The 15,721-nt window shown below is 35.2% G+C and overlaps 1 protein-coding gene across 1 annotated transcript in view; it reads left to right on the top strand.

Annotated features, from left to right (window-relative positions):
- Positions 1-15,721, top strand: part of LOC122797773 (microtubule-actin cross-linking factor 1-like) — an 899,011-nt gene that overhangs the window by 653,494 nt on the left and 229,796 nt on the right. Inside the window, exons 28-30 of the mRNA XM_044066295.1 lie at positions 4,822-4,947; positions 5,867-6,010; positions 6,344-6,532. Coding sequence (XP_043922230.1) covers positions 4,822-4,947; positions 5,867-6,010; positions 6,344-6,532 — 459 coding nt within the window. The remainder of the gene's footprint in view (positions 1-4,821; positions 4,948-5,866; positions 6,011-6,343; positions 6,533-15,721) is intronic.

Here is a 15,721-nt window from a genome sequence, read left to right as displayed (position 1 = left end):
TCTCTTCTTCTCAGTAACTGTATGGATGCACAAGCTGTATATAATGTTTTTTTTCTTTATGTCAAATTGTCTGTGGTTTATTTGTTTATTTATTTTTGCCATTTCAGTGAGGCCTAGCAGGTGGCAGTAGTTTTTTAGTGTGCTGTGATTCATCTCTACTTTAGACATAATGAATTGTGCTTTGCATTCAGTAATTGTAATACAAGCAGATTACTAACTCCGGTAATTATGTCTTTAATGTTTTGTAATATAGGATGTTTTTATTCCATTATTTTGGTTATTTTTCTATTTATGCATTATATTTTTAACATTTTAACTTGTGTTTTAATTTATAGTGCTACTTCCGGTATTGAAAGTAGATTATTATTTTTTTAGTTACATAGTGTTTTTTTTTTTACTTTTTGAACATTTCTTTATATCTACGTTGTTCCATTTTTTACTGAGATAATATTTGATCATTTATTCTTGTATTGTTTTAGAGGGTCTATATTAGAACATCGAAGTCTCATAACTTCCAATGTTCTAATATCGAACCCTATTCAGTGAATGCTGAAAATAGCGACGCTGCCGAAAACCGATTTTTTTCCCAGGGAAAGAATTCAGTTGTCCGTTTCTGTCACTTCGCTATTTTCAGCTCTGTGGTGGAATGTTACAGGTCGGGTTCAGGTAAGTGTGCGATTGTGTGCACGTGAGGGTTAGGGCGGGGTAGGTGAGTTAGGGTTAGAGCGCAGATCAGGTAAGTGTGTGATAGTAACTGACCTTAGGGTTAGGGTTTGGGTTAAGGTAAGTGGATAGTTAGTGGTGTATGTACAGTTTAGTGTAGGGTTAGATGTAAGATTTTAGGTGCATGTGTGTGGATTGCTGTTTGTTTGGTGTGCTTGTGTTGTGTGTATGTGTTTCAGAACAGCAAATTTTTCCCTAGGAAAAAATTTGCTGTTCTGAATGTTCAATGTTGTCAGCGTTCACTGAATTGGATTCGATATTAGAACATTCGAAGTTCTGAGACTTCAATGTTCTAATGTAGACCCATTTTAGATCTGTATTTTGAATGTTTTAATGTATCATTATGGGGTCAAACTGTCCTGTACCCATCATGCAATATTTTATATCCCTCACTAATAAACCCTTTTTCATACCAGCTTCTGTTTAAGACTCAACTAAAAACTCTATCAGATCTGGCCTTTCACTTAGCACTCACCTATTCCTTTCCTTTTGCCTATATTTTGATATCAGTCTCTAGTAGGGAAGAAAGTCTGTAACCTGCAGTCCAAACTTTTGCTTGGCCTCATCCCACTCTATTACCTTTCCATTCTTGATTAATTTTATTACTTCTCAAATGAACATGTGTTACTGCTTGAGAATCTACCAAAATGTTATGATTTACTGTTACAGGGACTCTGCAACAAGACAGTATTGTACAAGTATACTCACAATAATTGTAAATCTTTAGGAGAGGTCACTGTAAAAGGAAAGTTACTCTCCCACTATCTTCTTTTTATAATATAAGTGGAAATCTTATACTGTCCTTTATATACTAAACACCAAGGAAATCTCTTTCTTAGTGCTGTACTTATTATATTTGTGGGAGGATTTCATCTGGGCATGCTGCTGCTATGTTACTTTTCATTTAAACGTTAGTTAGTTAGTTAGTTAGTTAGTTAGTTAGTTAGTTAGTTAGTTAGTTAGTTAGTTAGTTAGTTAGTCAGTCAGTCATTGACATTAGATTACTGGGAAGTTCAACTTGGTAGAAGCCCATTTTCAGCAGAGGCCTGTGGTGAAAAGCTCCAAATTATTACAAAACATTTTAAGAACAATAATTTTACAGTCTTCAAAAATAAAACAAAAACATCTGCAGTTTAAATAATTATAACAAATTAGAGATAATATAAAACATTTGTTAAGAATTGCTACAAGTTGTATGACAATCATTTAATATTTAGAGAAATTTTAGACAGTTTGTAAAAAAATTAAAGAAATACAAACAGGAATTTCAATATGAAGTAAGGGAAAAACAGGCTTATGGTATATATAGAGATAAAGTCAGGTAAGAGAATTTGATAGCAGTAAGGAAGTAAGTGAAGAAGGAAGAGTAAGGAGGTATAAGGAAGGAAAATGTACTTTAGGGATATATGTTATCCTGGCCATACTGGTCATATGGTCTTATTATGGTTTTAGATGCTTATTTCTGCAATGACCTCATTCTCGCAAACTATCATGCTTTTTTTTTTTTTTTAATCTGTAAAATACAGCTTAAGCATATTTTTGTTGCTATATTCATATAATACCATTGTATTACTGTTTAGCAAAGTGTATTATTTTGTCAGACTTGGATAATACTTCTCTTTATGTAAGGTTTACTTATATATAGCATTTTTTGTAGCATTAAGATATTTCCTTCTAATTGCATTAAGTCTTTATTTTATTGCACTAACATAAATTGGGGTATATTAATTTCCAAATTTACTCCCTTTCTAAGGAGTTTTTTCAATGTCTACCAGTAGTTATGTCCATTTTAAAAAAAACTTTACTGGCTCTCATTAGGTACATAGTACAACTACTTTATATCTGTCTGTGTTGTTTTATGTACCATGCTTATTGTAACAAGTTAATTCTATTTCACATCTACTGAGGAATCCAGAAAGGCTGCATAAGCCATATCTTGGAATGATTCCACATCATGCTAAGACTTTCTGATTCAGAAACTGCAGTACTGCTGATACTGAAGTTTTCTCCTCATAGAGGCCTCAGAGTACAGAGAGCTATCATTGGCAAATTCAGTTAATGTGACAACCCTGGAGAGTGGCTAATACTAGTTAGCCATGTACCTTCCCATAGAGACATTCATGGGTCCAAATTGCTAAGTAATAGAAAATTATTAATACCATCAAAAGACAGAGGTCATCAAATCATTTCTATGGGAGTACTCAAGGTACAGGTAAGTCTAGTGAAGCCATAGGAATAGAGATGTGTCAATGCAAGTGCGTATGTGTGGTTGTGTGGACATGTTTGTGCATGTATGCAGGGTCATGAATGCACTGGAATGAGATGTGTGTGGGGGGGGTGTAGGGAGGAGTGCATGCATGTGTGGGGGTGCCCTTGATAACATGATGCATGGGCTGCTAGGGAGTGCACTAATGCAGTCAGATTTGACAGCACATTGTTTGACACAGAAACATGGTAATGTCACATTAAAGCATTCCAAGTTGTTCCACATAAATCACTAATGAGGTGTTTCTCACAATAAATTCCAGCCCCCTCTTGCCAATTATTTGTAACCCTGACCACAGTCATCCCTCTCGGCAAAATCTCTTTTCCCCATTATCATGCTGGTTTGGTTCTTAGAATGCTCCCTGCTATTTTATGAATATAATACTCTGTATGAATTTGGCTGTTCTACTTAAGAGTCTGCATCCAAAAACCCAATCTCTCCTTATTTCTTAAGCTTCCTCCCTGTATCAGCATTATTCCTTTCCACTAGTGCTATATACAAGGGCCTTAACTATGTTGCTCTAAAATACCCCCTCAAACTGGGTAATCCTAGTCCGCCTTGTTCTGTTGGAAGAATCAGCTTATCCCGTTTGACTTTTGCTGTCTTCCCTTCAGTTTGAAGGCAAGAATTTATTTGGACTGCAGGTTAGAGATTGTCTTCCTTATCAAGGGTTAATATCAGAGTATAGGCAAAGAGAAAGAAATAGGGGGCTCCTGAATGAAAGACCGGCACTGTAAGAGTTTGTAATAGAATCTAGAATGTGATATTACAATGGTTAAATGTCTGATGTAAGATGACTTACTGTTACAGTGCCCTCCCTTTAAAGACCTGCTGTTATGGAAAGCATTCCTATATATGAATGTAATTTATATCAGCAGCAAGAATGCATTTAAGTGTATGGAGGCATGTTCATTTTGTGTCCATTTCTAATACAGTCACTCCTGCACAGATATACATTTAATTTTATTCCATGGAGTCTCACATCCTGCAGCTATGTTATAAAGCACACTCTGGATGTACTATAGGATGTCGTATATCTTGACCAAAATTGCTCTGTAAACTATACTTACTTTGGCACAGGTAGTGTGGATTGCACAAATCACCTTTATAAATGACATAAACCTGTTTACAAATACTGTATGGTTTATGCAGAAAGTCCCTCTTTATGGCTGCATTATCAATCGCATCATCCTTTGTGCATGCCCTATGAAAAAACCCCAGAAAGTCACTACTGACAACTGTGTTTAAAAATTACATTAAACTAGGTCAGAGCACTGTAGCATCCCCACACAGAGCAACAACTCAAAGATCTGTTTATAAATCCTCCAAGGCTAGGTAAACGAATTGTGGTGATAATCCCAGAAAATTGCTACTCATAAACTGCTCTGTTTTCAAATCATACTTTCCTGGGAAATAATTTTTTATCATAATTGCTAGTAAAATATTCAAGGCCAATGGCACGTATTACACACTGATAGATGAAACAGCTCTTACTTCATGTTTCAATATTCTCTCATTTCTCGTGAATCATTTTATTTACAGTTATACATTAAACTTCTTAATATATCTACTTTATGATATTAACTCATTTTGTTACTTTATCTAGCATTATGATTTGGAAGCATGTTACAGTATTATTTAAATTGTTTAATTACTTTGTCACTATATGATTTGAAAGCAAGTAAGTGTTTACATCTCACAGAAATGCACAATGAATACATAACTAGGTCTGGTTACCGTTACGCAAAAGCGATAAGCACTGGCTTCGATGCCTATTCATGGTCTTCAATGTGATATTCTGTGTTACACTCTTAACATTTTTAATGTCATAGGCTGAAGAATTCCACTCATTGGTGCAGTCTTTCCTGGAACGTCTGTCTGAATCAGAGAGAACGCTCAAGTATGGAGCCATTCCTGAAGAAGAAAGTGCACTCTTGGAATTTCATAAACAGCATCAGGTGAGAGTCAAGAAAGTAACTTAGTATTATCAGAAGAAATGAGTAGCAGAAGGGTATTGTCTAGTTAACAACAGGGCATCAGTGCCCATTCAACAAACAGATTTTACAGGTAACTATAAACTTATTACACAAATAATTATACACTTATTAGCTAGATAAGTAGTGATAGAATGGTTAGGTGAGAAAAGTCATATTTACTAAGGATAAACAAATAAAAAAGTAATTTGTGTTGTGAGGCATATTGTATACAGCTATCAGCTAAGAACTACTTTCTTGGCACATTAACACGGTTATTTTTTTTTTCTATGAAAATATGATTCAGATGTTAAAAAAGCTAGGTATCACATGACAAGAATAAAGGGATTAAAATAGAAAGCACTGATTGTATACTTGTCTATCAAAATAAATTTAGAAATCCTTACTGTCATAGGTCATAATGTCACATATCCATGATAATTCACAGAATAAATCAAAACTGGTCCTCAAGTGTAGTTGAGGAGGTATCACTCTGGAAATTATCCACACTTGCCATTTGCTCTTTCTGTGGCTCTCTCTGACTCCTTTTCATTATCCAGGAGATCCCAAAAACCCAGGAATGCCAGAAATGTAGAAATAATTACTGTCATACGTTATAATGTCACATGTCCATGATACATCACGCAACAGCCCAAAGCTGCTAAGAAATAGCAGGCACAAAAAAAAAAAACCAGAAAAAGTAAACACTTGGGGCTACTAAACAGTCACATGAGATGTGGATAAACAGACCATGCCATACCCTACTGCTGAAATATCCACACAAGAACAAAACTGTTGGTGCCTCTAGTTAACTATATATTGACAAATTCATTCTAGAGTATTCTGTGACCCTAGTGGCTGTTGGTGCCTCTAGTTAACTATCTGGCTCGTTTTATTTCTCCAGGAGATCCTCAAAACTCTAGAGTGTCAGCAGATGGAGTTGGAATGCATTGCCTCCCTTGGAGAGGAGATCTTGTCTGCCTGTCACCCTGATGCAGTTATCACCATCAAATCCTGGCTCAGCATTACTAAAACACGCTTCCAAGAGGTGAGATCTCTTTTTATTTAAAAAAAAAACTTCTAAGAGTAGCACAGTAAACTTGTAATTGAAACAGAAGTTAATGGTAAAACAGAGATAAAGATGTGTATAATTCTGGGATGCCTTTTGAAGCTGTCTGTTTTGCTTTGAGTCCAGCAAACAGTTCAAAGGTTCATCATAAGAACTGTGGACAAAGAATTATGACCTTTTTTTTTTTTTTTTTTTGCTGTCCATTATGATCCTCAGTTAATGCACTATTATCATGCAATTTTCACTTGGTGCAGCTCTGGCATCCATAAAGCTGTTGAAGATTATGATAGGTAAACTGTTTATTTTTTTAAGGTCCAAACATGGGCTCAGCAACAAGAAGATCGAACACAGGCAGCTCTCTCTTCACTATCAGCTGAACGAGAGGAAGTCAACAGGCTTATTGAATGGATCTTAGCAGCAGAGGAGTCTCTGACACTAAGGAACCAAGAACCTTTTCCTGATGATATGGGACAGATGGAGGAGCTGATCATGCAACATAAGGTAATGACATTTTTATCTGTTTTATTGTTCCCTCTGTTACTTCACTCTGCTAATGTGGCATTCAGAATACCACGTTAGTCCTTAGATCCCTCTTTCTGGACTTTAGGCACTATTCTGACACTGAAGATCCTCTATCTTCATGCTCAGATCTTGCAGTATTCTGTGATTATGACCTTTCAGGCTGACATAGACAGTCTACAGTAAAACAACATGTTTTTGACATTGGAAGTCCTCCTTGACTACGTATGTTCCATCACTTTAATACACAGATCTCCCTCATATTATTTGGGACCTAGAGTCCTATTACTAAAAGACCCCATTCCAACACACCAGGTCTGTTACAGCATGATGTAGTTCACTACCCTTGTATTTCTGAACTGGCAATCAGAAACTTGTAGTGGCCACCTTCTTAAAATTTATTTGTGTCCTTATTCCACAATTTTGTGTAACAACCTTAGCATTAATGCTTGAGATCTACTCAAACACTCATAATCTCCTTCAGTTGTTCAAGGTTCCTCCTTTCTTGCAGTTAATTTCTTAAGACAATGTAAAGAAAGAGACGATGACCATCAGAATATATGATGCCAGGTTATACTCATCCTACATTATGACTGACAACAACAGTATACTGGAAAACATCTGTCTGTGGCTTCCAAACAGATAACTGCAGGCATCTCCAAGGCACAGGAGTTACTGTACAAATAATTCTATTTTGTGGTTATGGGATAACTGAGTTGTAGAACACAATTTCAGCTGTGCATTGACCTAAAATGGACCGTATGTTCATGTTCATTTAAAAACTGCTTTCAGTTTGATAGTGAAATATCAAGTCATTTCAAAAGGGATAGCAGTAAGTGGCTGACTTAGGCCCCCCCTCTTGGTTGGGAAGAGGCTGATTTGGGTCCCACTGTAAGGGTTGCTACTTCGGTATTGGCATCAAATGTGTGCTTGTCTGCAAGAAGAAGGTGGATCTCAAAGATTAGTGCAGGAATGGGGTGAACATGTCACAAAAATATATAAAAAATTCAAGTTGAAATAAATTCAGGTTTATCCTCTTAATACTCTGCATATAAAATATAGTAACATACTATAAACCTTTCAATGTTTTTACATTCAAGTATTAATGTAAAACAGTAGCATTTTCATTGAGCAGATGGGATTACAGTAATGATTAAGAAGATGTCTAGAAAAATAATTATTGCATGAATAATTATTACAAAAACAGACAGCTGATTTTCTGAGGTCTTCCTGTTTCACACTGATTCTAGGAATTGGTCTACTGTTAATAGTAATTTAATGTTTAATCAAAAGTATGATCCTCTTTAGTTGTGATCAGATTTTATGAATGCTAATGTACATTTTAATAAGCTTTTTTGTGTCTTTTTTTTCATCTGACCTTGTCATAGTACATTGAAGTGGTAAAACAACAAAACATAAAATTTGGTATCTACTGCAGAATCGCAGGTGTGCTGCATATGTGCTGATTTGAAAGGTTATACTTAATCTATACACCATAATATACTTTGCTCTATGTATGCTATGTATTGCTAAATCTCATTTGTAGTGTAGATTTATTGATTTGAAAGCATATTTGTAATCTAAAAATGCTAATAAACTTTGGTTTACTGTGTGCATAAAGTATATAAATAAATATATTGCAAAATGAACTCTGTTTTGATATATGCACACACACACACACACACACACACACACACACACACACATGTGTGTGTGCACGTGTGTGTGTGTGTGTGTGTGTGTGTGTGTGTGTGTGTGTGTGTGTGTGTGTGTGTGTGTGTGTGTGTGTGTGTGTGTGTGTGTGTGTGTGTGTGTGTGTGTGTGTGTTGAAATATTTCAGGCAGTGAAAACACCAAGTTTGTTCCAGTACAGTGTATTTTTATTGGCACAACACAGTGCAGGCTGCCTTTGCCAAATGCAACCAAAAAGAAGGTAAACAAAGCAGTGTGCTTGCAGGAAAAAATACAGTTTAGTCTTTTAACCACATAAGCAGCAGCAGCACTCAGCACAGGTTTACAATATCTTTTCCAGGCTGGCAATCTTTGAAACTGAACCCTCTGGTGAACCTGTTTAAAACACAACTTCTCTTTTAGATATATCTCTCTGGAATGCTATGCCAAAATAACATGAAGCCCAAGGTGTGCTCATGGGTAACAGAATTACAGTTTTTGTAACTCAGTTTCTTTTGCCACCAGACCTTTCTCTGACAAAACAAATACAAGCCTTTTACCAGAATCCCTCTGGTCAAGCAATCACTAGGACTTCCACGGGCAATTATGGCTTTTGCATTGGACTCTGTCTTGCAGCTGACTGACCTGGGCTTGGTCTGTCTTTCTTTTAACCAGCAGTACTCCATAAAATCATTTCAGACTCTTCTGGATTCACCCAAATGAATTCTCCCCTAATAGAATTACCATGTCCATAAAAAGGCATTCTGCCCTATTAAAATTACCCTGGCCTTAACAAGGTGGTGATTAACAGCTGACTTTGAACAGGGCAGTCCTGGGAGTCCAGGTATGTCATCTTAAAGAGACCAGTCCCCATTTCTTTGCCCAGTGTATTGTTTTCCCTATATCTAACTAAATACTATGACAATTGTAATTTAGCTCTAACTCAAGTGTCCTTATTATTCCCTGCTTCCCTTAGGCACTGGGCATGCATCCAATGGAACCACCATGCTATGTTACAATATTTATATATAAATCCTGTTTGTACTTTATGTGTATTAATCTAACTTGTTACCTTTAGACCTGAGTTGCTGTTTAAATTTTTTTGAATTAGTACATTTACTCAGTTAAGAAACAAGCAAATAGAAAAAAAAAGTAAGTTGCGGCAACGTATTAATGAGACTACTTTAAAACATCATGTACTAGAAAAACAAGCGATATTAACCTGAATATGTTAAAAGTGCAGAGCATTGAAATTATTTTGTCATAAGGCTGGGGAGGGCAGTTGTTATGCTACCTCTCTGTCCTGCAATTGGGCATGGAGAAGAATCAGTGCTAAAGGAAACCCAAAGTCAGTATATAATGGATACTTTAGAAATCATATACTTTACATTTCGTCAACCCTCTTCCAATTCCCAAGTACAGTACAAAAGGAGACATGGGATCTCTGCATATGACAATACTCCTCTCTTCTCCTTTCACTAGTCCAGACATGTCATTTTCAAGCAAATTATCAGCTGTCTGAAAAGAAGTTAAGTAAAGAGAGCAAAGCATTTGTTCAAAGACCTATAAATAAAGATTCTGTGACCTCTGCATCTATACACTGAAACAGATGGGATGGCACATGTATAAACGACATTAAAATAAGCCATAGTATTAAAATAAATAGTCCACCATTTTAAAGAAAAATAAAATACTCAACAGCAAAATATTAGTTTCTTTTCATACCACGGTAAGATGGACCTCAAATCTAATACAGGAAATCCGTGTTTTGTGATAGACCTAGGCATTCAGACAGCTTAAGAGAAAGGTTCATAAATCAGTACCAAGCTTATGGCCTAATGATCTTTAAAAAATTTCACCAGTTATCAAATGCTTAAATTTCTGTGCACCCATGTATCCTTCTAATTTTTCATTTAAAGGTGCAAAAGACGACACTGGATGAGGAGTCTGTACTATTTGTTACTGTTGTTAATAGAGATTTTAAGGTCAATTGCATTTGCATACATTCAGCCTTCAAACTATAAAAAGAAGGTAATCTCCTATGATTTAGAAGGTAAGGTATAGGTCACCTCTCAGAAAATGTTGCAGCACCCAACTTAGCAGCAATTCTTTTAATGTGTCTGAATAACTCAAACTTCCAAACCGATTAAGCCTCTTCATAATGAACCTGTATACCATCCTGTCTTGAACCATATGTTTTGTCAGGAGAATTTAGACAGTAGAAATCTAGTCAGTGACTGACCAAACAAGAGAAGTTTATGCAAGACAAAGTAATATCCTTAAAGTGATAGAAATCCTCTGAATATTATATGAACCTTTCTTACTGCCTTGACAACTTATTGATTAAATGAGAGGTGTCCATCTATAATCATACCTATATCCTAAGCTTACAGAGTTTATCTAGGATCCCTGTGTTGGATGGTGTACAATGCTATTTTGCAATCAAGACAAATCATATGCACCACAATCCCTCATATAGGGTAACATTTATATGCTTACATTGTTTTCCTTCTATTTAAATATTTTTTCCTTCTTTGTATCCCTTCTGAATGGCGGGACAGATTTGTGTCCCTGAGACTCCTCCATCTATGGAATAGACTCTACCTCCATGTCAAGCAGAGTACCTCTTTATCCCTCTTTAAGTGCAACCTTGGTAACTGGATGGGAAACAGAAAATATACCCCTGGGATTTAACCTGTGTCCCTGTTGGACAAGGACATCAGGTGCTGACTTGTCTAAACATGGGCTAAACTCTTGCCTAGGTTTATAAGGGCCTCAAGGTCAATAGCCTAGTAACCTCATATGATCCTATGAACTACAACTTCAGTAGAGAAGCTGAACAAATTTAAAGACATGGTCAACTCTTCAGAAAACCCCACTGGTTTAGGCTCAGGTTTAATTAATTGCCTATGTCCTTCTAAATCAGTTTCATTAGTATTATTTCCTTAACCTTGAAAATGATAAAAGTGGGACTGATGGGTTGATAGTTCCCTGGATAGGCTCTGGATCCACTCTTACAATAGCGACCACTGTGATCTGTTACTGCACATTAGGGACAAAGCCTGTTGGGAAACATTTGTTAAATAACCTGTGCAATGACACTACAAGGTGTTATTTGCTACTCTTGAGGAAATTCAGTGGTATAATCCCAGACCTGTGAGATAGTATTTTTGACCTTAGGCAAGGCACCTCTATTTGATCCTAGGTTATGATCAATGAGTCACCTGCAAGGTGAAGTACAGAGTGATACTACTACTGTCAGAACATGAACCATATGTCTATAGCTGTAATGCCCAGAGCTATATTGAACAAGTGCCAAACCTTCTTGCACCTTTATAAATAAAAATCTTGATTCACTGAAAGTTTGATAAAGCTTGTTTTATTATGTAGTAATTAGATGGTATATAACTGGAACTTTTAGCAGCATACGGTGGAGGTAGATATAGTCATATACCTGAAACTGTTAAATAATCCAGCAAGATCTGAAAAAGTCTTATTTATATTACTGAAACTGTCTCAAATGTCATTACTGATGAACTGAACAAAACTGAAGCTGTTTAGCTGAAGATTTAAACTGAATACTCAGACATATAGTTCTGAGGACTGAATTATACTGTCCTTTTGTAATTCTAAACACAGAACTGTTCTATGAACTTCTATACTGAATTTCTGAACATCTGAACTTCTGGACATCTGAACTGACTTATTTCTTAAAAGTATCTCTCTTAATGACCAAGTGCATTTTTTCACTTGTAATTCAACAGTTCCACTGAAGTAACTAAAGCAAAAAACTACACATTTTGAAATATGAAATCCCACTTTACAAGATGATGATGGCATAATTATAACAAAAAGAAATGGCAAAAAAACCTTTACACTTGATCTTTAATACTAAAACCCTGTAAATTTCCTACAAGTGTTCAACACCTCCTTAACCTTGGTTTCCAAGCCTTGTGCCACCTATATAAGTTATTACTGCAGCTGCCTGTCTCTGAGATGTTTTTTTTTTTTTAAATGTTCTCATTAGCATGACTCATCCTTATTAGTACTTTGACCTGAAGGTTATTTCACTGAGCTCATTTACATCCTTTACTGAAACTGCATTTAGCAAAGCTGCAAGTAAAATTTAAAATATAAAATGAAGATATAGGCCTGTTTTAATAGGGTTGCATTTCCAAGTCTATGCAAAGAGAATACTGCATTTATGTGGGATTTATTCTGGCAAAAATATATTTATATTAGCCCTTATCTTACAAATTTCCCTGAAATCCCTGAACTGGAACTTGCTTCTATTATTACTTTATAAATATAATAATATAGTCAGCAAAGTACACAGTAATGATATACCGTATTAACTTGTTTCTATAACTCTTCAGCTAGATTTGTAAAGGGTTAACTAATAATTGTGTGTGTGTGTGTGTGTGTGTGTGTGTGTGTATATATATATATATATATATATATATATATATATATATATATATATGGGTCTGCTTGATAACATCGAAAACCCACATAACCAAAAAATGAAAATACCAAGATGAAAACACCAAATCATGACTTAACTGACTCCACACAACACCAAGAATTTACCAAGGGAAAGTAACCAGTCAGCCAACAAGCACAGGAAGCCATACAGAAGCACTTTGATCCAACAACCCCAATGTGGGAGGCTGTGCCCCCATACCCTCCCCTAACTAATTATACCAACTCCGAGATAACACTATAGTGGGGAAAAAGGCAAACTCCCAAATGTTGTACGACTTCCTCCTTTCCCTCGGTAAGTTGTCGGTTATGTGAGGAGTCATTTAAATGATGATTCGGTGATTTTGCCTCAGTGCTATCATTTTCGTGTATGTGAGTTTTCGATCTTATCAGGTAGATCCATATATATATATATATATATATATATATATGTAAATATATGTGTGTGTGTGTGTGTGTGTGTATCTTTCAGATCTCTACGTGCTGTAATAGTAGAAGTATATTTAGTAGAATGTTTGCTTTCTGTATTCCAAATCTGTGTCTTTGTATACCCTGTCAGTGTCATTTTAACTTACTGTCTAATGAAGAATGACTAGTATATAATGTACACTTTTTATGTAATAAATGAAGCTTAACTCATGTTATGAGTGTATTTAATAAGTATCGCTAGTTATTCTTTAGGTGATTATATAACTTGTCTTGATAAGCCTGTTACAAATAATTCTGCCACTTTATCATTAAAGCTAATAATTGAATAATATGAGCTGTAATGTAATACTGCAAAGTCTGTTGTAATTTGCATGCATACTATTTATGCATGCTGCAGAAACTGTCTAGTAATGCCATTAGAAATGTATTGTACTGAACATCTTAAATAGCTTTGCATGAATGTTATATTCTGAAGGCTGAGTAAAACTGACACTAAAGTAATAATATCTGGTGGTGCTGCGGTAGCATTGTCACCTCATAGCAAGACGTTGTCCCGTTCGATTCTCAGCTAGAGCGTCTTCTGTGTGGAGGCATACGTGAATGGGGCATGCCTTCGTTGAAGGTTGTGCATCAGGGCTGGTAACCCGGTATGTAAAAATCCACTACCAATCATTAGCGGACCAGAGTTCCGCTGTGGCGACCCCTAACCGGGAAAAAGCCGAAAGACACAAACAAATACTGAACATTTTAAATAGCCATGTAGCAGTGTCACATTCTAGAAACTAACTGAAATGGACAGTTAAAGAATACCTTTTCCTGTCAGTAACATTCAAACACAAATAAAACCATAGACAGAAATTTAGTACTATTCTTTTTGACATACAATTGTCTGAAAACATAATTGAAATTGAAATCCATCTTAAAATACTTCATGTTGTAATGTCACTAATCTACATGAAAACACATCTACATATGTATCTTCTATCTTCATAAATGCACATCTGCATCTGTACTATCTACATGTACGGACTCTAAAGAATACATTTCTTTAGAGAACAGTAACAAATTTACATAAATTCAGTTAGCATATTGTTCATGTACTGAATAATCTATGAAGTTAACTACATTTTATCTATGTTTAAAGAAACATTAAAAAATACACTGGTTTATACAATCTCATAGTCTTTGCTAATGGCTTTTCTAGTAATAATCCAGTAGTCTTGATACTTGACTTGACCAACACAGCTCTTGCCAGTTTTAAAACAGAATAAACTTACTCTGCATCTTTCCAGTCACTGCTGAAGTATTGGAAAAGCTACCATAGTGTCCATTTTCAATCTCATACAATGAGTTTGCCTCCAGACCTCCCCCAAACACCTATAACAAGGTTGTGTGGAGAATATATTAATAGTTGTTCTTGAAAGTTTAACAAACTTGTAAGTGGAACTTTTTAGCATTCAAAAACAGCTTTCTTTACAACTTGTCCTTTTGGTATAATATCTGTAAAAATATAAAAAAGTAGTATGAGGTTCTTAAAATAACAACTGCAGCTCTAAAAATTATAAGCCAGTCTAAATGTTTTTAGCACTACTCATTGTCCTGACTTTATATACATTTCTCCAGTCTGAAATAAACCTATTTTACTAATAAATAAATTCTAGTAGGTCTGTAAGCAAACTGACATTGTGCTATAGTGAAATAGAAAGGTTATATATTAGATTGCATTGTTTCCTTACATGAGATTTCAACTTGTAGCTGCAACAACAAATAATATTTCTGCACTTTTCTTGCTTGGATTCTGAACCATTGACCATACTGTCACCTTTTAAAATGTAATATTGACTTTAAATTCTACACTCTGTAAAACTAGTAAAACATAATTTAATATTTGCAAATGCTCTTATGCGTTGTTTGTCTGTATCAAGATATCATTTATGGATTGTAACACTTTATTATCATAAATCAATGGTCTTAACTCTCTTAACAATGTCTGATGAAACAAAACAATAGCAAAAATCTCTCATCTTTAATCCATAAATCTTCATATTTCTGTAGTAATTGATTTTTCAAATCCTGTGAATTATCTGCACAAACTACTGCACACAAATTCTTGCAAGAGTCATCTGTAAGTATTACTGTACATTCTACATAATTTTTCTCTCTCAATAAAATCTTGTTAAGTCTAAAACAACATTTAACTCTGAGAATATGTTTATACCTTTTATGGTACTATCGCAATGAGAACTGCTCAATGGTGTAGCCTTTAACCATTCACATCCTGACAGCATTATAACTATATTTTTGTCATCTAGTAGAGATCTCTTTGTAACTGCAACTAATGCATCTGTATCAGTCAGTACATTATTCCACAACTCCTTTACTGTAAACAATGAAATATATGATCTGACATCCCTCTCTGCCTTAAACAATATCAGATAAATCACTGGTTTGGCATTGGATTGCCACAGCCTTTATGGATATTCTGAAAATCATTTTCTATAGAAATGGTAACAGCAATAACTTGAGATATTTATGTATTCTTTTTTTGGCTAAATTAGTCCCACTGGGCTAGTAGCATCTTTTCAGGGTA

The sequence above is a fragment of the Protopterus annectens genome, chromosome 3.part1 (genome assembly GCF_019279795.1).
Source record: "Protopterus annectens isolate FY-2018-M chromosome 3.part1, PAN1.0, whole genome shotgun sequence".
Classification (NCBI taxonomy): Eukaryota; Metazoa; Chordata; order Ceratodontiformes; family Protopteridae; genus Protopterus; species Protopterus annectens.
The sequence above is the reverse complement of the archived record's forward strand: the minus strand, read 5'-3'. Positions and strand labels throughout refer to the sequence as shown.